This window comes from Amphibalanus amphitrite, unplaced genomic scaffold, assembly GCF_019059575.1.
Source record: "Amphibalanus amphitrite isolate SeventyFive unplaced genomic scaffold, NRLGWU_Aamphi_draft 000173F_arrow, whole genome shotgun sequence".
Classification (NCBI taxonomy): Eukaryota; Metazoa; Arthropoda; class Thecostraca; order Balanomorpha; family Balanidae; genus Amphibalanus; species Amphibalanus amphitrite.
The window spans coordinates 245,172-270,849 of record NW_024881668.1 but is presented as its reverse complement, the minus strand read 5'-3'; the positions used below and the strand labels follow the sequence as shown (position 1 = coordinate 270,849).

At 48.0% G+C, this 25,678-nt stretch overlaps 1 protein-coding gene and 1 long non-coding RNA gene across 2 annotated transcripts; both read left to right on the top strand.

Annotated features, from left to right (window-relative positions):
* Window positions 1-394: 394 nt before the first annotated feature.
* Window positions 395-25,257, top strand: LOC122383770 (histone-lysine N-methyltransferase PRDM9-like). The gene is made up of 11 exons (XM_043370521.1): window positions 395-710; window positions 7,897-8,135; window positions 9,662-9,828; window positions 10,106-10,182; window positions 10,394-10,480; window positions 10,645-10,721; window positions 11,070-11,163; window positions 13,108-13,214; window positions 21,927-22,069; window positions 22,256-22,392; window positions 24,219-25,257. Exons 1-11 carry the CDS (start codon window positions 578-580, stop codon window positions 24,914-24,916), a joined length of 1,959 nt encoding a protein of 652 aa, XP_043226456.1. The 5' UTR covers window positions 395-577; the 3' UTR covers window positions 24,917-25,257.
* LOC122383772 lies at window positions 20,644-21,629 on the top strand. Its single transcript, XR_006256887.1, has 2 exons — window positions 20,644-21,329; window positions 21,567-21,629. It is a non-coding gene; the product is annotated as an uncharacterized LOC122383772 (long non-coding RNA).
* Window positions 25,258-25,678: the final 421 nt, after the last annotated feature.

Here is a 25,678-nt window from a genome sequence, read left to right as displayed (position 1 = left end):
CTTAGCAAGAATTACACTTTCAATTTGTCAAAAGCAAATGACGTCATTTTAGAATATGCAATGTTTTCTTTTTTAAAGTATATGCATATTTAAAGTCACCAGAGAACAAGTTATTATAAATTACACTTTGTTTAAAGAAATATATACTTTTCTTAAAAATGAATGAGTTATTAATAGAATTGTACAAATTGTCGTAAAGTTCTTTACAAAGAGCGGTATTTTGCCCAAGAGCTTTTTAATAACTCTATTCATGGCAAATTCTATGGCAAACTCACAATTTCCTTGTAGTATTCTTTATTATTTTATTGCTGCCTATTCTGCATTATTATCTGAAAAAAAAATATTGACGAATATTACAAAAAGTAATACAAAATGTGAATTGAATTTATTTCAATGAAACCTTGAATGAAACTTCCGGTCTCAAGCAGAAGATGAATGTAAGCGAAGAGCGAAATGTAAGCAACAGGAAATCAACAAGAAGCAAGACAATTACCTATTGATATTTAAGCTATAAGTTCCTATAATATCGCGATTGTGTTGTTTTCGCACTTGCTGCGACCGTTGATTGAATGTTAAGATGGAAGTCGAAGATCAGAAGTTTAAACACATACGACAGTTCTTTGCCGAGGACGCCTGGGGAGCCCTAAGTGATCTCGAGAAGCAGGTTTATTGTAACATGAAGTCCAACTATGACAAGTTATCTGAACTTGGTAAGTCCAAGCTACCCATTTTTTACGTTTTTATATGTTTAATGAATCACTTATAAGTATATGTCTCGTGGAACCGAAAGACTTAACCCTACAAAACAGAACCAATCGCAAGCATTCCGTCAGTTTCTCGGTAATGTGTATCTCCATCAACGGTATCAGTATCAGTATGGAGATGTCGTTAATCCACGAAAAAGGTGTGCTGAGGATTACGGAAAAGCAAGCTGCAAACATCTTGCCCAGTAGCGGTGGAGCACCTTCAATTAACCCGCGCCCGGCTGGGGGTCCTGGATTTCCACGCCCTGCTGGGGGGGGGGGGGTGTTTGAACACCCCCCCTTGTAACTCGGCTCCTTGGCCTCGTAGCGATACGCAGAAGGCGGCGTTCGAAAGAGCGTCACAAATAATGACGAAATCACTTCGGTCAATTTTTTGGTCAGGTCAAAGGTCAGGCCACCAGAGGTCATTGAAGGCAAAATTTCGCCGATTTCCAGGTCGAATGTCGAAAATTTCCAAGAAGCCAACGCATAACTCGGGAACCAATAGAGCTACAGCGCCGCGAAAAAGCGCATTCGATAGCCCTATTAACGCCCTTTCTGAGTAATTCTCTCAGATTTGACCTAACGTCAACGGTTTTGCCTGCAGGGGGCAAAAACTGCAAAAATAGCCGATTTTTTCGGAAACAGTTTTTCTGCAATAACTTTTGACCCAAGCCTTGTACGAGCTTAGGGGAGAGTGGGGCACATTCGTGCAAAAAATGGATAAATCCATATATCTGTTCGTCGGTTAGTGCAATGGCAAAATTGTTGATTGTAGTATGGAAAGGAACTATTGCAGATATTTGTCCTCTTTAAAAGTTATCCTCTAAAGTTGTCGCTTCTATTAGAAAAAATGACTTTTAATAACTCTGAACTTTTGCACGAAACTGCCCCACCTATGGGGCACATTCGTGCAAGGGGTGGGGCACTTCCGTGCACCCTGCAAAGTTCGAAGAATTACCGGGCATTGCCAAAAATTTATCAACAGAAATTGGCAGGGGGTCCTTTCACTTGATTCCTTTCGACAAGAATGCATTGCACAACATATGTAGAAAGAATGGGCTGGCCAACAAGAATGTGCCAGCCGCCGGCCATCGACCCGGCTCCGTGACCTTTCCAAGGACACCTGAACTACTTGTCACGACGTCGCAAGCAGCCGAGACTGAGTCAGGCGAGCGTCACTACTACAGATAAAGTCATAAATCGCAAAAACGAAAAAAATATGGAGGAATGTGCCCCTAGGCAGTGCGTACACGAACCTGCCCCACAACGTTATTTGTAAAATATTTCAAAATTTCTTATTGAAAAATGACAGTTTTTCAACAAACTAGTTTGCAGCAGTTCCGTGAATGAAGTGAGCTTCTTTGCTCTCAATTTTGAAAAGTTAACCCACATTTCCGAGTCAGGATCACGAAAATGGATGATATGAGAAAAGTTTGGAAAGCGCACGGATATTACAAATTTGCGTTTTTATCCAGCATGACAGCAGGTACAGTGTTGTCTTCTACAGTGAGCGAAGGGCGGCAATGATAGACATATTTTCATAATTTACCTTTAGCTCGTGCAGTCACTCGTCTTCCCATAAACTGCAGAAAACGAATGTGCCCCATGCACGAATGTGCCCCACTCTCCCCTACTTTTACCGGCATCGTGTTCCTCTCGTCAAGACGCATCGAATGAACTATAACTTGACCTTGAAAGGTCAACTTGAAAATTTGACCTCAGGTCAAGGTCATGACCTGACCGGAAACGGTCATGTTGCATATCAGTCGATCCGTATCGTCGAGCTGAACACATCTAAGGCGTTTTCATCGCTCTAGCATGCCTGTATCAAAAGTTATTTGCGAAAAACTGTTAGATACCATTCGTGACCTAAGATGACCTCAGGGCATAAACAAGGGTCACGGACACCATTTTCATGTTCAGTGTGTCTAAAACACTTGTAATTCGGTGTTTGGGAGCGTTTATAATGTCTTTCGTCCAAAAGAGGCGCATTTCAATGTTCGCCCATTGACTTATAATGGGGAGGTCGCAAAATTGACCTGACCTTAGGTCATCGATATCAAAATTCTGAGATATACATTTTGTACATGCTATTGCTCTTAGTAATCGCTGAAAGTTTCAAAGCGATCGGTCACTCGGTGTAGCTATGACAGACATTGAAACTTTTTATGAGGTGAGGTCACTTCAAGTGACCTGGTGACCTGACCTTGAATGACCTTGGTCTGAAATTTTCACAACATGTGTAGAATTGATGTATGATAAGGTGTACCAAATACGGCGGCGCTCCGCGCCGCCGTTTTTGAGATATTCGCGAAAACCACAAGGGGGGGGGTGTTCAAACACCCCCCCCCAGCAGGGCGCGGGTTAACCTGCGCCCCCGGCCCCGCTGGGGGGGGGGGCAGAATCTGCCCCCCTCCCGTTTTTCGCCAATAACGTCTAAACGCGTTACGCTAGCGACGTCAAACTTTCAGTACCTTATCATACATCAATTTGACACATTCCCTGAAAATTTGAGCGAAATCCGTCGGAAATTTTTTGAGAAATTGACGTTTTAGTGACGTCATGTTCGCAATTTTCGCCTCAAAAACGGCAAAATTTCACGCACCGCTAACATCTTCATTTTAACGGAATCAAGACGTAACAAAAAGGTTATACGTGATTCTTCTTTTGTCTATCAAATGGCTATCTAGGTTTTTTGAAAATTTTGGATTTTGGCTCAATTTTTTTCTTCAAAAAACTGACTTGGGGGAAAATAATTATAAATCCTAAATTTTGAGTGTATCAAAAAAACCGGAATATATGTCAGAGAAGTGGTCTATGTGCACCTACATACCAATTTTAGAGGAATCGGTTCAAAAATGTGGGAGTTATTCAAAATTGTATGACGTCAAGACACACAAAAAATTCAAAAATGATTTTTTGGAAGTTCTAGACCTCGTACGGAAACAAAAATAGCACCATTCGATTCGCCGTGGTGAAAAACTGCATCAGATAGACACCTTTTTAGGCCTTAACATTCAAGTTCAAAATTTGACCTCACTCGACCTGACCTTGACCTGACCTCGACCTGAAATTCATCCAGATGTGATCCATATCACTTATTGAGTGTGCCTATTGAATTCTATGAGTAAAATGACCCAGAAAACATGTGTCGCACATGCTCTTTTCTATAGTTTGTTTTTGGTGACCTGACCTGACCTTGACCTTTGACATTGTATGCAACTTATATTGTCTTGGTAGTCTAAGAACACGTTTTGGGCAATCAGTCTCAGTCCATTCTTCGGCAACTACGGTGCAAGGCCGATACTGTAGAAACTTGCATTTTGTACCCTTGACCTGACCTTGACCTGACCTCTGACCTACTAAAGCAAAAAAATTGGGCTCTTAAGATCCGCCTTGTTGAGAGCTTTTGATTGCCGTTTTCCTCGTCTTTCTACGACCATCGGTTCGGAAGTTAGACAGGGGGCAGAATCTGCCCCCCCCCCCAGCAGGGCGTGTATGGCTGAATAGCCCAGCGGGGCGCGGGTTAAGGGGGTGGGGGCACTGCCGACTTTTGGTCCCTTTCTTTCCATGCAACGCCCATAGGGCTAATGTTAAAATGCCAAAATCAAGGGGGGCACGGTGCCCCGTGCCCTACCCTTTCCGCCGCCTATGATCTTGCCGGTATTCAGTATGAATCATAAATAATGGTACCTACTACCTATGAAATAAACGAGCATTATTCGGTAGTTTGTACCTGTTGGTTCGTATCTCTATCGGGAGGATTGACCCCAAGCCCCCTGCCAGTTTCTTTTGGTAAATTTCTGGTAATACCTGGTAATTCCTCGAACTTTGCAGAGTGCACGGAAGTGCTCCACCCCCATGCACGAAAGTGCCCCATACCTGGGGCAGTTTTGTGCAGACGTTCAGAGCTAATAAGTCATTCTTTCTAATAAACGCGATAATTTTAGAGGATTAATTTTAAAAAGGTAAATATCTGCAATAGTTCCTTTCCATACTACAATCAACAGTTTTACCATTGCACCAACCAAAGAGCAAATAGATATATGGATTTATCCATTTTTTGCACGAATGTGCCCCAGTCTCCGCTAAAGTGTAAAATGTAATAATCCCTATGGAACGGCTGTTTGGAGAACCGAAGTTTATGATGCTGGGTGGTGAGGTGTAATTGCCTCATCGAGTTTTCCAGCCTAATTGCAAACGGCGCTGGACGGCTTTCAGAAGGTACCTTTTCATCTCGTGGGTGGATGGATGAGATAGGGTAGGGTTGTGCGGGTATCGATGGAGCTTCTCTGTTCGGTGCTTGAGCTAGCTCTGGGCAGGTAGTTGGTCTGATTTTACCCTTCAGCTTTCCGGATTGTATTGGTGTATTGGGCAGGTAAGGTGGGGGAGGGGAGTAAAGTTCAGGCTAATCCTTCAGGAAATTACGTGCGTGACCTACGTTTTGTCGGGTTTTGTGGGTAATCGGTACGCAGATCCAGCTCAGCCAATAGGAAATACACAGGATCAGCTACACTGGGATACGCTGCGGGGCACGCAGCTATTCAGTCAAAGAAATCACGGATGCTCAGTCCAGGACTAATGCCGGATGGTCAGGATTGTCAGGATGGTTCACTAATCACTTGGTACCTACCGGTATAGAGGTCAAGGCTTCGAACTTTTTTGCAGAATCTGCCTGCTTGCGTGAGATGACAGTTGTTGGCGCACTTGGTGGCGCACCGTATGAATCCAGTTGAAGTAGGTAGGTAATTGATAATTGTTATTTTATTTTGTATGATTGGTTCGTGATAAAATGGCAAAATAAATGTTTTGTATTTAAAAAATTAACATTTAGCAAACTTGTAGGGGAGAGTGGGGTAAGATGCCCAGGGTGGGAAAGACGCCCCACCCCCTCTAGCGGCGAAACAATGAATCGAACCTGGAAGTTAATGTTCATAGCGTTAAGCGGAAGCCTGCCTTGTTAACTGCACAAAAATTTGCGAAGCTCAGTTGGGCAACGGCTGGCTGGTGATTGCATGTTTTTTATTTGCTGCTTCCAAAAAATATTTTGGTGTCAAAACATTGTAAATATCAAAGAAGATAGATAATTTGTGCGTCCCTTATTATAGTCGTGATACATTAACATGCGTGTACTGTGTCCCAAACAGTTTGTTTCAGGGTGTAGTTTTATGGCTAACAAATTGTACTGATTTAATGTTACTTCGGTACCTTGGGGTAAGATGCCCCCTGTCCTGATGGGGAAAGACGCCCCCTAAATCCGTAGGCTGTCCTTTAAGCAGCCCGTCAAATCATTCATTACATACTTGTGATGAGAGACAAAAGCCGATCTGGGACTATTGAGAGTCCAGTACGGTCGGGTGCTCCTCATGCCGGTCTCTCGGCCCACACAGCGACTTTTGGGGCGGCATCCGACTCTGAGCCCTCACGACGGCCTCTGTGGACCCCATTATTGGCTCCAGGGCCCCTCACGACATTCTTTGAGGGCTCACACGCTGGCTCCACGGGCCGCGCTGGCATCTGGGGTCCTCACGATGGGCTTGAGGGCCCTCAAGCATCATGAAGACCTATAAGGGCCCCACAGTGGTCTCCGAACGCCACCACGGAGGCTTGTTTGGCCGCGCTGGACTATGATGGCCCTAACGATGACCTCTGAAGCCCCTTACGACTACTTTTGAGGGTCCTTACGATGACGTTTGATGTCTACTGCAGGCTCGAAGGGACTACTGATTCGTTCAGGCGATTCACGTGCCCATTTATGTCACTTATAGTGCAGGGGGCATCTTTCCCAACGCCAGGGGGCGTCTTTCCCACCCTGTGGGGTAAGATGCCCCCTTTCACTTCTTCAGGAAAATGCTTAATAGCAAAAAAGTTATCATATTTCAGGCGCGAAAGTGTGATATTTTTTTAGAAAAATGATGTCGGCTTCCGTTGAAACTCGAAGTTTTTGCGTTCCGATCGTCATTTTCGAATAATATATGACATAGTAAAACCCTGGGCATCTTTCCCCACTCTCCCCTACATATATTCATTAGGATAACGCTCAGTAGTTGTCATGCTTCAGCTTACGTCAGCGTACGCTAGCTCACGGAAATTCTGGGATACCGCAGAACCCGATATCACGCGAGTCCCGCAAGTATGGATCTGCAGAACACGCACGTACTTTACTGGGTGGTCACATATAGTGTAGCCTGAGCCTGAACATATAGTTTAAACCGCCTGCCGCTTGTGAAAATGACTGCGGATAGGTACCAGTTTAATCGCCGGCCTCGGTTTAAATTGCTTTCAGTGAGCATGGGTGCAGGGGCCGATCGATCCCCTATGTGTCAGCGGCTGTGAAAACATCAAAACAAGCGAGAGTAAGATTATGATCGTCTTATTTATGCAGATCTCTGGTTACGGAGCGAGCGAAGCGAGCGGAGTCTTACGTAGAATAACGGAAATTTCTGAGTATGAGCGGCCGGCCGGCCGGCCGGCCGTGGTCACGATTCTGCGACGCTTAAATCTCAGCAACCACTTGACCGATTTACATGCGGTAATTTTTGTAGGGTAGCTTCATTCCTTTTACCAAGTTTTGGACTATTCCTGATGCATGTGGGTGACCCCTAATGCACGTGCCACGTGCAAAACGAAGAGGTGTCCGTTTTGTAATTGTTGCAATATCTCGGTAACTACTTGGCCGATTGCCCCAAAAGGCGTTATACTGGTATAAGAGTTTGCTGTTGTGTTCGGTCCGGGACTGGCTGTGTAACAGGATTTGGTTTGATTTCCCCGTGCTCTGGTGATCTGATTCGGCCTTCGGTTAGGCAGGGGTGCACCACCAAGATAGGCGTACCTAGTGGTTTACATTTGAGTTGATGCCAATCAATCCCCGTAGTTGTGTACGATTAGCCAAACTGTTATCGGCCTTGTCACCGGAACAGTGCGGCAGTCGTATGTGGGAAGAAGGTATGTACTGACTGTGTCCGCCACGCCGTAAATGTGTTAGCGTCACCCTCACACACATAAAGGCGCACGAAAACTACTGTTCGTGGGTCAGAGTACCTACTGCCCAGTCCTCGCTTTAAGGTTGGTTGAAGGCTCCGCCAGAAATCCAGGAGCAGCAGTTAAGTGTCCCATTGTCGGCTGAGTGCTTGTGTCGGTCCCCACACAGGCATCGCGGGCCAGCCGCCATCGTTCATGCGCGCCCCGCCGCCGCTGCCGCCGCCCCGGCCGGCCCGACCGAAGCGTCCTCGACCAGCCAGGTCGGCCGATGACGGCGACGATGACTGGAGCCCGTCGCGATGCGTCCGGCCGGCCCAGCGGCGGTCGCGTTCCACCGTGCGACGTGGCGCCGCCAAGAGCAGGTTCCAGCCGCCGGTGAAGAGGACGGCGACGGTGACATCGGCTGAGGTTGGTGGGGAACTGTTGGGCTGGTGGTGGCTATCTTCTCTGCAAAACACGGGACATGTAACATTGTAATCCGGAGAGGTAGAATAGCATTTTTCACCTGTTGTGTTTATTTGTAGGACAAGGTAGTAATTATACGGTAGTATTTAATTAGGGCGTAATTTCTGCTTATACTTGCTAGTTATTGAGTCATCTCCCGTTCAATAATATACCCGAGGCTGGAGGGTCATCGCTTGGCTTTCTTGGAGTAGGGGAGAGTGGGGTAATTTGGCCGGTGGTGTAAATTGGCCGCCCCCACCTGTACGATGTCTTATAAAAGTGAGTGAAATAACTCTAGTCTCTATTCATTTGTCATGGGTAGAAATAACTGGAGGATAAATGTCAAAACTTTGCCCCTCGTAGTTTTATTCAAAATTAATAAAACGTTAATTTCATTAGAAAATGGTAACTTTTACTTCTGTTTACAAAGTTGTATAACATGTAGTATTTGGGCTAAAAACGAATTCAGACATTATAGCGCCATTCTTGGGGGTGTTCAGCGGTTCCAAGAGCAATTTTATCTAATTCCGTAAAGCCGTGATGACTTTATAGACATAAATTTTCAGAATGGCAATATGGGGTAATTTGGCCGGGACTAGTGGGGCAACTTGGCCGGTGCGCTCATGGTCACTATGCTGGGACGGCCGAGTTTTCATGGTCAATTGTACCATAAATGACATGATTCATGACCAACTTTGACTACTTTGATGCCTTACTTCCGATTGGTCAACTGTAAGAGCATGTGACGTCATCAAAGGTTACCAAAGGTTTTTTTTTTGCTAATAAATCCTTACATAAAAATGGTACAGCCGCACAAATGGTCTCATGCTGTTCAGCTCGCCAAGGCGCATCGAATGATATGCATGATGACCTTGAAATCACGTGACCTTGAGGTTAAGCGACCTGATGCAACGTGACCTGAGGTCAACCTTTGACCTTGACTTCTCAAGGTCAACACATATATCTTTCGATGCGGACTGACGAGAGAATTACGATGGTACCTACTCAAAGTTTTGGCCTAGCTTGATTACTTCAAAAGTTATTCGTAAAAAACGGTGATCGCATCTAGAGCCGCTAATTTGGCTATTTTGACCCCTGTGACCCCTGAGCCAACCTCCAAAATGCAGCAAATGCGTCATAGGACACACGTCATTGCTGAATCTGAAGCTGACTCGCAATATAACAGAAAATCCCGACCGCAAACTAACACCGGCCAAATTGCCCCACACCCCCGGCCAAATAACCCTGCTAGTGGGGCAATTTGGCCGCCTTGCAGACCTTTGTAATACGTCACAATTTCAATATAAGTAATTACTATATCATTTCAAGTTCACTGTCCAGTAAAGTAAAATGAATGCGACACCTGCCAGCGTTGAGAAAATGCAGAAATGTGTCGTCAATTTTAAGTTATATCGTTTTCTAAAAAAAGCGGCCAAATTACCCCACTCTCCCCTGGCCCTATCTTATCAGCACCTGTCACTATATTTCAGACGGCGCCCGCCGCTTCCTCGGCCGTGTCCGGTGAGCACGTCCAGTCGCAGGAGCGGCGGCGGGTCACCACAGAGAGGGAGGCAGCAAAGGAGGCGGACCGGTCTCCGCACAGGCCGCCGTCGCCGTCGTACGATTTCATTGGCTTTACGCTCGAGGATCAGTTCAAGTAAGTGATGACAGCGAGTGTTATTGTGAAAATTTCCAGATACCTACCTATCTATATCTAGCGATACCTATAAAACTAGCGATATTTTGTTTTTATTACGACTGGCACTTTCGGTTTGCATTTTAGCGTATTGTTTGTGGTCGGATATCTACTGTTTGTTTGGGGGCCGATTTACTTTTCGCACACTTTCTGCAAGGCATGATTCAAGGGCCTTTCTTTATCGCCAAATAAATGAGCCTCTAAGACCATTTTATGTATGGTTTGACGCGTCTTTCAGGGCCCGGCACGCTGTGGACACGAAAGCCGAACTGCTGTGGAACCACATCATCGCCGAGTTCAAGGACTTGGGAGAAGGTAAGTGCCGTCATCACCATTGTCACTGGTATGAATAGACACCACTTTACGGTCACGATCGGTTTTGGCGTTTATCGTGAGACCAAACGTTTTGCCCGTTACTTTACGCAAAACCAACTGGAAGTGTTATTTCAGCTGGTGCTCTGGTGGCAATGTACATAGGTTACATTGAGTGTACGGACATGACGCGATGTAATGCCTAATTCCACAGAGCCTCCCGAGCGGGAGGTGTTCAAACGACGCCGGAACACGGTCAACTACCGGGAGGAGGAGGACCTGGACGACGACGACTACATCTGTGAGTAACCAGCTACCGTCATCAGCAAACAAAACTCAACCTGTCAGTCTCCACATTCTGCTGTGTATTATATGTACGTTCACATGGGCCGCAATGCGTGTTCCTTTTTTACGAGTCTTCAGTCTTTTGACAGATAGAGATAACCTCTTTTTCGTGTGTTCCAGTCTGTGACGAGTGTGACCGCGAGTGGGAGGGCGACTGTCCTGTGCACGGTCCGCTGGAGGTCGTACCCGACACCAAGGTACGGAACTCGGGAGGGTGCCGCTCCATTGGTCTACATATGTGGATGTGTTACTATGTACGTTTGATGGCATTGCTAGTTATATGTACTTTTAGCCCTCCTGGCGAACAGTTTCATGTGTGATCTTTACAAGCTATGTTTTAGCTTGCGCTTTCTTAGCTTGTTATTGTGTCTCATCTCGCCGTAAAGAAAGCATTTGATTTGGTAATTTTTACGTTTGTGATACTACAATGCCTGCGTTAACACCATCAGTCGAAAAACCGCTCCGTCGTCTTTGTTTTGCAATCATGTAATTTTCAACGGTAATTGGTTAATTTTATGCATCATAAGAACACGCATCTTGCGCAGGTCCCGTTCGACACTGGCGATCCTGAGAGAGACATCAAGACCCGTCCCGAGTTCCTCAACCCGGGCCGGTCCAAAATCCCCGGAGCCAACACCGGTAAAATCACCATTATTTATCCTACTCATTTGAATCCCCTGATCTATGCCTTAAAATATTTTATGGCTATTTTTATACATAATATTGCTCTAATAGAGCGTCAATAAGTCGCTGTCATGCAGTTTCCTTAGTTTCCCAGTCAATCTATATTACTATTTGAGGAGGGTGCGTCTGTCCGTTACCGAGGTCCCGACTTGGTGGTGCTTTGCGTGGACTACAGGCCAGACCGTTGAACCTAGCCCGGTGAAATTTGCACAACTTATAGATCAAGGATGCGCGACGTGCCTTTGAGGGGTCTGGGCTCGATCGGGTCGATAGGGAGCGCGTGGCGCGTGCCCAAAAAGTGCAAATTCGCGTCATAGACTTTACATGTATAAATCGGCGTGCGAAATCGGGCGAAAACGGCTAATTTTGGCCGACACGGGTCCAGTTCCCGTGCAATATCTTGGTGACCAGGGGTCCGACCGGCACGGGGAAAACAGCATCGTGTACAGAATTGAACGGGCTATTGAATGGTGTGCAATGCAGAGGATAGCACGCGCCACGTGCACCGGAGAGGGCACTTTTATTTGAAAAATTGCGGTTTTTGAGGGATTTTGGAATTAATTTTATTTTTAGGTGACCGTTAAATGGAGCGAGTTGAATCAACGCCTATTTGCAAGAGAAAGGTACCGCCTCTCATATAAAAATTGTGAAAAGCTGATTGATGCAAATCAAGGTGGTGCAAATCACAGGAGAAAATGGTGTTTGTCAATTTTGTGCCACTTTATTAATCACACGGGGTTTGCTGCATAACCTGATACCTTTGGCAATTGAATATGGTACCATTGGATAGAGCATTCAATTCTGTCCAATATTCACTCTTTATTTTTGCATGATTAGCAACAGTATCCTTAAAAATGTAAATGTTCCAAACCATTACTTTGTCATTTTTAGCGAAATTGATCGGTGGCCTTCAAAAGACTTCACGCCAGTTTTCGAATCATTCTTAACCCGGCGGCCGCTGGACCTCCGCGCCACCCGCCGGCCGCTGGGGGGGGGGCATATAGTTGCCCCCCTTTACTTCTGCGACGATATCGTCACAACGCGAAGAGATAGAGAAGCGAAACTTTGCACACATCTTTCTGAATACCTAGCTAAGGTTGTGGCCAAATTTGGTGTCGATCCCATTTGAAATGACGTCACAGTGACGTCATAAGTGAAATTATAGATTTGCGACTCTCATATTCCTCACGATACATCAGATATATGGGACCGAATATAAAGGGTCGATTATTGGTCAGAAACTAGATGGAAGTGTAGTTAGATGTTTTAGGATGACAGCAGGTGCTGTCTAGTTCATTTACAGTTGAGTTTCATGCTCAGCGTCATCAGAAACGGTCCATACCGGAAAACGACAAAACTTTATGACGTCACTGTGACGTCATCTTAGGTGCTACAACCACCAAACTTTCCTAAAACATTGCCTAGGTATTCATTTGAAGCTATGCGAAGTTTCACGTTCGTAGCTCATCAGGTTTCGGAGATATTTCACAAAACGTAAAGGGGCGGCAACTTTATGCCCCCCCCCCCCCCCCCCCCCCCCAGCGGCTCGTGAGTTAAGTAGAACGCATGATGATACGACACGGGCACCTCGATGCGATGTATCTTTTGCTTTATTACAAAATGCTTGGCCGTCAAAAAGCAATCGAACGAAATGGATACCAACCAAATCGACATAGACCAACCCAATACCCACGGGTCAAAAATAACCCTTCTTCGCGTTGCGGAGCACGCGGGTAACCCTAGTTCCGTACCATCGTATTGAATTCCTGTTGCTGTCATATTGTATTCCTTATGGCGTTCCGACTGCTTTCATTCCGCCCTCACCAGACTGAGCCGCAGCTGCGTTTAGTCTATGACAGCTCACCAACGTTTCTCCTGAATTTCCCACGTTCCACACAGGCATTTGGACGGAGAAGGACCTACCGGCGCGGCTGAGGTTCGGTCCCTACGAGGGTATTGTCACCGCCGACCGACGCCAGGCCACCGACTCGGGCTACAGCTGGGAGGTGAGAGCCAGCCGCGGGTCTGTGGTGGGTCTGCGTGGGATGTTTTTTTTCGAAACTAAATATCAATCGCGCTTATCGGGAAACACCAAAAACTAAACCAGTCAGGGAAATTGGGAGAAAATCAATTTTTGAACTAACTCAGATATTTGCATTAGTGTGTATTGCTGCATCCGCCCCATGTAGCGATCCGAAGAAACTCTGATCACGCATCCAGTCAGTCCAGCAATTTATTGTTGCCAGGTGAAATCAATGAATGACCGAATGAATGGTATCTGCGAAAACACCAGCAAATAAATAAACAACTAAATCAAGAACAGTCGTCAAACACAGAAAAATAAACATAATATATCCATCAAACCTCCGCGCTACATTTGTCTCAAAATACACAAATGTTCACCAGCATGGCAATTATCACAAGCCACCACGAAAGACACAAAACATATTGCGCTCAACGAGTTTGGCATATCAATACCTGCATATTACATTAGTATCAAGATTTAGTATCAAGATTTGCAAGATCAGAGCTGCATGGATTCAGGAGCTGCATGGCGGAGGTTCGCTGTCAGCCATCAGTCTGCCAGCATGACCTGTCTACCTGCCGCCTGGAGGAGGTCACAGTGAGGACAGCAGATGCTGCTCAGCCCGCAGCAGCTGCCACAGTTGAGATGGGATAATCTGATTCTCTGGGCCTGCCTGCCTTTTTTATAAGCACATTGGCCAGTGGGAGACTCAAAGTTACTAGACATAGTACATGTCATTTTGTTGAGAGCTGGCTTGAGGTTAATGCTTGTGTATTTTAACCCTCGCCCGTATTGGTGTTTTTCCAGCCGCGAACGTATAAGGGGGGGGGGGGTCCGTTGGACCCCCCCTTGCCGTTTCGCCCCTGATCGAGCTAGAGCTTCGCGGAAAAAACGAGCGTGTTGCCCGTGACGAGAGGAAGCCGATGATACCCAATTTTAAGGTCCTAGGTCATTGGTTGACCTTGCAGGTCAGGTCAATGACCCAAAAGTCGGGAAAATCGGGACCTGTTAGAACGTCGTAAAGTGTGGCTGCTATGGGGTTTTTCGGGGTGCTGATCACGAATATCATGTTAGTTTTGATCACAGATGATGTCTTCATGCATTTAGGCCGGGTCGGGTCAGGTCAGGTCAGGTCAACCAGTAAGGGTGTTCGTAGTAGGTGGCAACCGCCTCTGACAGCTTCGTAACATGTTACGAAGGCACCAAAACTACTTCGTAAATGTTCATATGGTTGCTAAATTCGAATTCAGCTCTAAAAACTGGCCTAGAAACATGTAAAACTCGAAAAAGTGAACCGAGGTCATCAAAGGTCAATGACCTGACCTGACCTTCAGGTGACCTTGACACCCACCCTAATGCATGGGGGCAACATCATATCACATGTTTGAACGCTTGAAACCACGAAAAGACTGCAAACGCGCGGCTAATGCGAGCCGACATACGCCGAATCGCGATTCCGGCCAAACATGGTCTCGAAAAGTAGGTCACAGGTCAAAGGTCATTTGGGTCAGGGTCATGAAATTTTCAGGGTAGGTGTAAAATTGATGAACGCGAGGGTACTGAAAGTTTCGTCACGATCGGCCGCTTTTTACGCGAGTTATTCGCGAAAAACCATGGGGGGGGTCCGTTCGACCCCCCCCTATACGGGCGAGGGTTAAGTCAGCTTGTGGTGCACTGCCTCAGAGATTTGTCTTATTGTTAATTGTCAAAGGATTTCAGCTTGTGGTGCACTGCCTCAGAGATTTGTCTTATTGTTTCTTGTCAAAGGACAGAGCTGGTTGTCAATTGTCTGATCTGCTCATTTGAACACATGATCTGCTCATTATGATGTTCAGTGTTTGCCGTTTAACCCCACCTGTTTGACTGTTTTCTGTGGATGTGACCTGCCCGTTCCTTGGTCCCAACTGGTTGCTCTGGATCTCCCATCCCTGTACACTTACCTGATCTGGCACTCACACCTGACACCAGCAAGCTGGGATGGATGTAGAGAAGTTGCAGAAAGAAGAGCTGAAGGGTGAGCTTGCAAAAAGAGGAGAAGACGTGCAGGGAACCAAGGCGATTCTCAAGGAAAGGTTGCAGAAGGTTCTTCAGAAGGAACTGCTTGGGTCAGAAATGGAAGGTGGTGTGTCACACACTGAAGATGACAAGGCTGGCAGTAAGAAGGGCTCACCAGCACTGTCAAGAGCAGGCCCAAATGTGTCATCATCGGCAGCTGTAAGAGCAGAGAGAGAGAGCGATAGAACTGGCAAAACAAGCTGGATTGCTAGCAAAGAAAGAAGCACTGAAAAGGAAACATGAACTTGAGGCTCGTGAAGCTGAACTGAGGAGGCTGAAGGAGGAACTTGAAGTTGAAGCAGAAATAGAAGAGAGCAAGGCAAAGGAGGGTGTGTTGCTGCAATATGAAGAATCAGTCTTCAAGGGAGAAGACAAAATGAAGATGCTTCTCATGAAAGATGAAATCAGAACAGGACAGTTAGCTCAAGAAGAAGCTGCAGAGATAACAAGAAGTGCTGATGTTGCACAAGAGCCGACTGCACAAGATGCTACCACACAGCAAGCAAGATACCGAGAAGTTGCAAGAGAGCCGACTGCCGAAGATGCTACCATACAGCAAGCAAGATGCAGAGAAGTTGTAAGAGAGTTGGCTCAAGAAGATGGTACGATACAAAGAAGAAGGCTGGTTGATGTCAGAGAAGGAGAGCCCGTGATACCTCAAGAAGAGATCGCGGAAGGTCGAGTGACTGTGATGGGAGATGAGCACTCAAGACCACCAAGAATCAACCCTGACCTGCAGGTGCTGAAGAGGGTAAACCTACCAGAGCTCAAGCTGAGGACCTTCGATGGGAACATTGAGACATTCAAGTCGTTCCTGCGAGCATTCAAGACCAACATCGCCTCCAAGCTCGATGACGAAGAAGAGAAGTTAATGTATCTGATGCAGTTCACAGCAGGCAAGCCAAAGGAGATCGTCTCAACATGCATTCATCTTCCACCAGAGTTGGGATATCAAGAGGCAGTGAGATTGTTGGAGCAGCGCTTCAGCAATGATGCACAGACGACTGAAGGACTCCTCAACCGCATCCTGTCGCAGGCCAGTATGCGATCTGATGACGTCAGCAGCCTGGATTCGTTCGCCATTCACTTGCGAGGGACTCTCAACGCGTTGAGGAATCTGCCACATGGGACAGGCGTTGTAGATGCGAAGACAATGCGAGACATCATCGACAAGGTTCCCTTCTTGGCAGATAGATGGCGTCGTGAAGTCGATCACATCGAATGTGAAGAAAGGAGGAGACCAGACTTCACTGATCTTGTGGCGATGATTGAGAAGGAGGCAAGAATCGCTTCCAATCCCACCTATGGACGACATGTTCTGGCTTCCAGGACCACAAGACCTGCAAGAGAACCCCGATCTAAGCAAGTGAGCGCACCAGCTCTGACTGGGAAGGTAAGCATGGTGAGAACCCAACAAGACCTCTGTCTTTTCTGCCAGCAGGGTCATGAGACGGACCGATGTCCGAAGCTGGAAGTCAAGACGTATGAAGAGAAGACCAAGTTCGTAAGAGCCAGTGGGCTGTGCTTCTCCTGCATGAAGAAGGGACATCTCGCGGCAGCATGTCGTCAGAGAAGCACGTGCGCAAAATGTAACCGCAGACACCCAACCGTGCTGCACCGACCTCCGAGAGACTCGGTTGCACCTGCCAGGTCTCCAGATCCCTCAGCTGATCAGCCTTCACCTCTGAGAAACCCACTTTCACCCGATGGTCCACCAGCAGCTACCGCCGGACACGCCGCTCCGAAACGAGAGAACGGGGGAAAGCTGCAAGTTGTGCCGGTGGTTGTCCTGATCAACGGAAAAAGACTGAAAACTGCAGCCTTCTTCGACACGGGCAGCACCCATTCGTTCATCACAGAGCAGCTCATCAGTGAAGCCGGCATGTCTCCTGACAGACAAACGTCCATGACGGTGTCTACCATAGTCAGCGACCAGAAGATGAGCACCAGCGTGGTGTCGGGTGTGACCATCGAGAACGAAGAGACGGGGACTCGACAGGAACTGCCGCCACTTTACACCCTCAACACAATCCCTGTAACGGAAGATGACATTCCCACAGTTGATGACGTTCGTAGATGGCCGTACCTGCTAGAGAGCGGGGTGACAGTCTCAGATGAGGCGTCTCTTCCAGTCGGGCTCCTCATCGGCGGCAACGCCGCAGTAGTGATGGAGCCGTTGAGGTTTGTGAAGGGGGAAGATGGCGGACCATACGCCACTCTAACCAGGTTCGGGTGGATCCTCGGCGGTCTGAAGAACGTGAGCAGCAGATGTCGAGTGAACCGCATCAAAATCAACGAGAACGACCCAATGGCTGAAGAGTGGTTCGAAAACCGAGCTGAAGTAAGGAGAGGACTCTCGGTAGAGGACGTGAAGTGGTGCACTCTCATGGAACACGGTTGTGTCAAGAAAGAGAGGTATGAGATTGTGCTGCCATTTCGAGACCAGGAGCCTCGTCTGGAGAACAACCGAAGTGTGGCAGAAAGGCGCCTGGAGCTGCTGAAAAAGAAGTTTGAAAGGGACAAAGAGTACGCAGAGGAATACACCACTCGGATGAACAAGCTCCTGGAAGATGGACACGCTGAAGCGGCACCAGAAGCTCGAGAAGACTCAGGGAGATGGTATCTGCCCCACTTCGCGGTCAGACATCCGACGAAGGAGACCCTCCGTGTTGTCTTCGATTGCGCGAGCAAATACCGTGGCACCAGCCTCAACGACACGCTGCTGCAGGGACCAGACCTGACCACGGTGGACGTGCTGCTTCGCTTCCGTCAAAACCCCTGCGCCTTTACAGGTGACATTGAAGCAATGTTCCTGCAGGTCTCTGTTCCCGAGTCTCAGAGGGACTATCTGAGGTTCCTGTGGTGGCCCGAAGGTGTTATCAGCAATCCTCCTTGTGAGTACAGGATGAAGGTTCACCTGTTCGGCGCAACATCTTCTCCGAGCTGTGCCAACTTCGCGCTCCATCGTACAGCTGAAGATAACGACTCCCTGTCAAGAGAAGCCAGTGAAACGATCCGGAACAACTTCTACGTAGACGATGTTCTGAAGTCCGTCAAGGATGAAGAGACAGCGATCAAGCTGATGAAGGACCTGAAGGCGATGTGCGCGCTGGGAGGCTTCAATCTGACGAAGTTTAACAGTAACAGCATCGAAGTCCTTCAGTCAGTACCTAAACAAGACAGAAGCAAGCAGGTTAAGGATCTGACGTTCGGATCTGACCCCCTACCTACGGAACGAGCTCTCGGCGTCGTTTGGGATCCAAACACGGACACCATCGGCTTCAACGTAGACATGCAGAAGCTGACGCGGAAGACAGCCACCAAACGAGGGTATCTGTCTGCAGCCGCGTCCTGCTATGATCCTCTCGGTCTGGCAGCTCCCTGTGTCGTCAGAGCGCGAGTGATCATTCAGAAGCTGCACCGTCTTGCGGTGGGATGGGACGACAAGGTGCCGGAGAGCCTGAGAAGAGAATGGGAGGGATGGTTGACTGACCTGCGCAACCTGTCTCTTCTGAAGATACCAAGGTGTCTGTCACCGTTGGGACTGGACGCGGCGCTTGATGCTGGGGACACGATTCAACTTCATCACTTCGCTGATGCCAGTTCGTTAGCGTACGGTGTCGTCTCGTACGTGCGCTGTGTTGGTGACCACTCCAGCTGCACGCTTCTTTTCAGCCGGGCTCGACTTGCGCCGATGAAGCAGCTCAGCGTGCCGCGTCTGGAGTTAGCGGCAGCGACGCTCGCCGTGAAGAGTAGCCTGGAACTGCAGAGAGCGCTGGAAGTGGACGCCGATATATATTTCTGGACGGACAGTACCACCGTCTTGAAATACATCAAGAACGAGAAGACGAGATTTCATGTGTTTGTCGCAAACCGCCTTGCGGTCATCCACGATGGTTCCACGGCCGGGCAGTGGCACTACGTGCCAAGTGAGTCAAATCCAGCTGACCTCGTATCGCGCGGAATGAACGCCTCCTCTCTGATTCACAGCGATCTCTGGAGATTTGGACCCAGCTTCCTGAACGGGAAGGATCAGGAGTGGCCTGCAAACCCTGCCGAAGACGCTGTGAGCGAGGCCGATCCGGAGGTGAAGGCTGTTGTCATGACCACGACATGCAAAGATACCTCTCCTATCGAGAAGCTGACCCAGTACTACTCATCTTGGAGACGTCTGGTCAGAGCCGTGGCACTGCTCCGCCGGCTGGTGCTGCGGTGGAAAAAGAGCGCGCCTCAGGATGTGAAGACTACGGCGCGTCTGACTGTATCGGACCTGGAGGCGGCAGAGAGCTGCATCCTCAAAGACGTACAAGCTAGACATTTCAGTCAGGAACTCTCCGACTTGAAGTCCGGCAAGCCTGTGAGCACTTCGAGCTCCCTGGTGCGCTTGGACCCATGGCTGGAGGGAGACACGCTTCGAGTTGGTGGACGACTCAGGAACAGTGCTCTGCCATTTGACTCGAAGTTTCCCAAGATCCTTCCGGGACGAGACCCTGTGGTGGACCTGCTCATCACTGCAGCTCATCAAAACGCCGGACATGAAGGCAGGCAACACGTCCTGTCTGATCTGAGAGCGTCGTACTGGATCGTGGGCGCCAACACCGCGGTGCGTCGCTGTCTCAACCGCTGCATCAGCTGCAAAAAGAGACAGAAGCAGACAGAGCATCAGAAGATGGCCGATCTTCCTGAAACGAGACTGGGCGTGGGCGACAAGGCTTTCACCCACACGGGAGTCGATTACTTCGGCCCTTTTTTCGTCAAGCAAGGTCGCTCACAGGTGAAGAAGTACGGCGTGGTATTTACGTGCTTGGCAATCCGCGCGGTTCACCTCGAAGTCGCTGATGATTTGTCCACAGATTCTTTTCTGTGTGCCCTGCGACGCTTTGTGGCGCGGCGCGGCGGCGTCCGATCCCTTCGATCGGATCAAGGGACGAACTTCATCGGAGCGGAAAAGGAATTAAAAGAAGAAGTCAACAAACTGAAGCAGCACGAAGGTGAAATCCACGAAGCAGCTCTCCGTCTCGGCATCGACTGACGCTTCCATCCTCCCCACGCCTCTCACTTTGGCGGTGTTTGGGAGCGTCAGATACGTACCATCAGGAAGCTGCTCAACGCTCTGCTGACACAACAGACGTTCTCACTTCAGACTTTGCAGACACTCCTGTGCGAGGTGGAAGCGATCATCAATAACCGCCCGCTGACACCCGTATCAGCTGATGCGCATGACCAACCCCCACTAACTCCAAATCATCTCCTCCTCCTTCGCAGTGTCGTATTCCCTCCTTCAAGCACAGAGTGGGATCATCACAGGACAGGAGCTGGAAGCAGGCCGGCTACCTCGCCGATCTGTTTTTGGCGTCGATGGAGGACGGAGTATCTCCCTCTGCTGCAAGAGCGGAGCGGACGCGCAACAAGAAGTCGAGACAACGTGAAGAAAGGAGACATCGTCCTGATGGTCGACGACTCTGTACCGCGTGGAGTGTGGCCGCTGGGCCGGGTCGAAGAGGCCATCGTGAGCGCTGACGGCCGAGTGCGCTCTGTCCGAGTTCGCGCACGCGGTACATCGTACTACAGACCGGTCACTAAGATCGTCAAGATCCTCGACGAGAGTAACCCAAGACGAGAGTGAAAGGAAAACGAAGGAACAAGACTGCCAGAGTTGAGAGTCAAGTTGTGACTCAAGAAGAGATGCGTGTTACGAAGAAGTTTATTTGTTTTGATGCTCACTTGTAAGCATCAAAAAGGGGAGGGTGTAAGTGCCTTTCCTGACGCCTTCCTACCTACCTGCTTCCTTTTCGCGATCGGCGCGACATCTGCAGAGTAGTGTCTTTGATCGTCGCTAGATGGCACTGCTGTTGTGTTCGCCAGCTGACCGATAGTGGTGGGGTGGTGGTCAAATTCGAAGTAGATATTCGATGTGAGAACTATTTGAGTTGTTTGATCAGCTGTTTCGGTTTTTGGGACACGTATGACGTGGAAGAATGGCGGTCAGACCAGATTTTGTTGCTCTGTTCCGATGTGGCGAGTGAGGACACAAATCTTGGTAAGAAGATGTATCTTGAATGTAATGTAATATGCAGGTATTGATATGCCAAACTCGTTGAGCGCAATATGTTTTGTGTCTTTCGTGGTGGCTTGTGATAATTGCCATGCTGGTGAACATTTGTGTATTTTGAGACAAATGTAGCGCGGAGGTTTGATGGATATATTATGTTTATTTTTCTGTGTTTGACGACTGTTCTTGATTTAGTTGTTTATTTATTTGCTGGTGTTTTCGCAGATACCATTCATTCGGTCATTCATTGATTTCACCTGGCAACAATAAATTGCTGGACTGACTGGATGCGTGATCAGAGTTTCTTCGGATCGCTACATGGGGCGGATGCAGCAATAGTGTGGTCGTATTACTATTTGTATTACAGACCCCCAAGTCGTATTACTGTTTTGATGTTAGAAAAGCTGGTGTCTGATTGACATTGCTGTCGTGGATGAAGAAGTACAGTCTTCAACATCTCTGTGATGCTGACACCCTCGATAACTAGTGACTCTTAACTTCTTGTGTTGTAAGTACGTACGTAATTAAACGCTAAACAGTAAACGGCCATTGAGTGTTGACTGATACACACTAACGGTTTTGCAGATCAAAAAGTGTCGCCGCGTGCACCACTACGTGAACGCCGGCGACTCGAGCTCCAGCAACTGGCTGCGGCTGGTCAACTGTGCCCGCTTCGAGCAGGAGCAGAACCTGATCGCCTTTCAGTACAAGGGCCAGATGTACTACAGGTAAGAAGTGCATCTTGTATGGCATATAAACAGATAACCTGGTAGTTGATCAATTTTCTTACTGGGGTATCAATTTTCTTACTGGGGTTATTGAACAGAACGATGGTTTCTGGACTCCACGGACTGTAAATGATATGTTTTTGTGCCAGTAAGACAATTAATGAACACTGAACATATCTTCTCCAGAACGTACAAGCCGATTGTGAAGGGCTCCGAGCTGCTGGTCTACTACGGAGACGCCTACGCCCGGGAGCTCAGCATCAACGTGCAGACGTTCAGGAAGGCTCCGGCCGCCGCCCCGCCGCCAGCAGCCTTCGTGTCAGGTGGGCGACCGAATGTAATTTTGATTATGGAATGGACGTAAGGCACTTGACCGAAGTTGGTATCTTACATAATGATATTTCTCCGGTGAATTAAAGTGGTTAATGTGTTTTTTTTATCCTTTCGTCGATTTCAGCTGCGCACTGCATGGGCTCGAAAGCATTAAAGCACTGGATGTGTTGGACGTTTCACTGGGATGGTCAAAATGGGCCAAATGGCGCGTCAGTAATCTGTTTGAAAGCGACATCGAAGTGGTCGTCAGTTGCTGTTGTTGTTGGGTTAGGCTCCTTTGGTGTATTGAGATTTGAGACCATTTATATTATCGCTGAGCCTGGGCCACTTTTACCTACACTACGACGAAATGGGCTGCACTATGGCGAATATCATGCCGCGATTCAATATATGAAATCACTATGTATGCCGTACTGTGGAAATCGCCTGCACTATCAATGAAATGGGTGCACTGCCGCCTAAATTGGGCGTGAAAAGGTGAATGACATATGTTAATATTCATTACATTCATTCATTACCTTAACCCGCGCCCTGCTGGGGGGGGGGGTGTTTGAACACCCCCTTGTGGTTTTTCGCGAATATCTCAAAAACGGCGGCGCGGAGCGCCGCCGTTTTTGGTACACCTTATCATACATCAATTCTACACATGTTGTGAAAATTTCAGACCAAGGTCATTCAAGGTCAGGTCACCAGGTCACTTGAAGTGACCTCACCTCATAAAAAGTTTCAATGTCTGTCATAGCTACACCGAGTGACCGATCGTTTTGAAACTTTTGAAACTTTCAGCGATTGCTAAGAGCAATAGCATGTACAAAATGTATATCTCAGAATTTTGATATCGATGACCTAAGGTCAGGTCAATTTTGCGACCTCCCCAATAAGTCAATGGGAGAAAATTGAAATGCGCCTCTTTTGGAGGAAAGACATTATAAACACCCCCAAACACTGAATTACAAGTGGTTTAGACACACTGAACATGAAAATGGTGTCCGTGACCCCTGTTTATGCCCTGAGGTCATCTTAGGTCACGAATGGTATCTAACAGTTTTTCGCAAATAGCTTTTGATAAAGGCATGCTAGAGCGATGAAAACGCCTTAGATGTGTTCAGCTCGACGATACGGATCGACTGGTATGCAACATGACCCTTTCCGGTCAGGTCATGACCTTGACCTGAGGTCAAATTTTCAAGTTGACCTTTTAAGGTCAAGTTATAGTTCATTCGATGCGTCTTGACGAGAGGAACACGATGCCGGTAAAAGTAAGCTCGTACAAGGCTTGGGTCAAAAGTTATTGCAAAAAAACTGTTTCCGAAAAAAATCGGCTATTTTTGTAGTTTTTGCCCCCTGCAGGCAAAACCGTTGACGTTAGGTCAAATCTGAGAAAATTACTCAGAAAGGGCGTTAATAGGGCTATCGAATGCGCTTTTCCGCGGCGCTGTAGCTCTATTGGTTCCCGAGTTATGCGTTGGCTTCTTGGAAATTGTCGACATTCGACCTGGAAATCGGCGAAATTTTGCCTTCAATGACCTCTGGTGACCTCACCTTTGACCTGACCAAAAAATTGACCGAAGTGATTTCGTCATTATTTTTGACGCTCTTTCGAACGCCGCCTTCCGTGTATCGCTACGTGGCCCAGGAGCCGAGTTAGAAGGGGGGTGTTCAAACACCCCCCCCCCCCCAGCAGGGCGTGGAAATCCAGGACCCCCAGCCGGGCGCGGGTTAATTACTTATATTACATTACATTACACACACGTATTCTATGTTTGGCGTAACTTGGATGTTGTTGTATTGTAATGCATTCAATGTCATTCGCCAGGTGGCTCCACGGTCCGCTGCGTCCACTGCGACTACGCCTGTCTGGGACAGGAGCGGCTGGACAAACATGTGAAGACACGGCACGGTCACATCGGCAGGAACGGACGGTTCAAGTGTGAGTGGTGTGAGTACTGTACGAACAATGCGTTTAATTTGAGTAACCATCGCCTCACCCACACGGGAGAGCGGCCACACCGCTGTGACGAGTGCGGCAGGACGTTTACACGGCTCAGTCATCTGACCCGTCACCGCCTCATACACACCGGCCAGAGACCGTACGTGTGTGACGTCTGTGGGAAGGCGTTCACACAGAACAGTCATCTAACGAGCCACAGAAGGATCCACACCGGGGAGAAGGTGCGTCAGTGTGAGCAGTGTGGCGCCGAGTTTAACAGACTGTCTCATTACACTACACACATGCAGTCTCACAACGGAGTGAAGCCACACCGGTGCCAGGTGTGCTCGGCCCGGTTCGTTACACGACGGCACCTCACCACACACATGCGGACTCACACGGGGGAGCGGCCGTACGGGTGCTCCTTCTGCCCGGCACGGTTCACATTACAGTCGCACATGAGGAGACACGTCACCGCCCGGCACACACACGACTACCGACACAGGTGTGAGCGGTGTGGTAAGGGATTTGTGGCGCCCTGTAAACTGAGGAAACACAGTGAGAGGTGCACGGTGACCAGCTGATATGTGTGTAGCTGTAAAGGCGGGATGGTTGTTACGAGCCTGTTGTGATTTTATATTGCATGCTATTGCCGGTGGATCAACTTATTGTAACAATGTGACTGTTGGCTATGATCGTTGATTAGGGCCGTTGCTGCATGCCGCTTGATCAATTTTGGATAAAATCGCACGTACACGACTCGATGACATTGTGCTACGGTATTAAAGAACCTTGTAATTAGTTATATTAATCGTATTACTGGGCCCTATCGATAAATGGTTCGACCATACTGCAATGGTATGTCTCATGGATCGTTGTATTGATGTTTTACAGTTTTGTCTGTTCAATACATTTGGTGTTCGCATCTCGGCTCTTTCAAACGCCGTTCACATACCATTGGCTGTGGTAAAACAGTCTATCCTACACAGTCTCTCTATACGGCTGGACAGCTGTGGTGCACAATGCCGGTGCATTGACGTCCGGCCGTTCGTGGTGACCTGTCTCGGTGCACCACGCCGGCGCCATACCGCCCGCGGCACTATATGTCTGTGTGTGTGGTTAGACCACAAACACAGAGACGGGTTATATCGACCCCCACCAAACACGATTTGGTAGTACAGTAATGACGTCAGCTGGGCGTGAAGTTTGCCTTCACCATGGGGCTTACACACAAAATGGTCGAAGTTTGAGCCAGGATATACTAGTCTAAAAATGCAAAAAACGATGAACTTTTGGCATCAATAGATTCAGCGTTTCATCGTGTGCCTCAAACCGTCCATCATTTG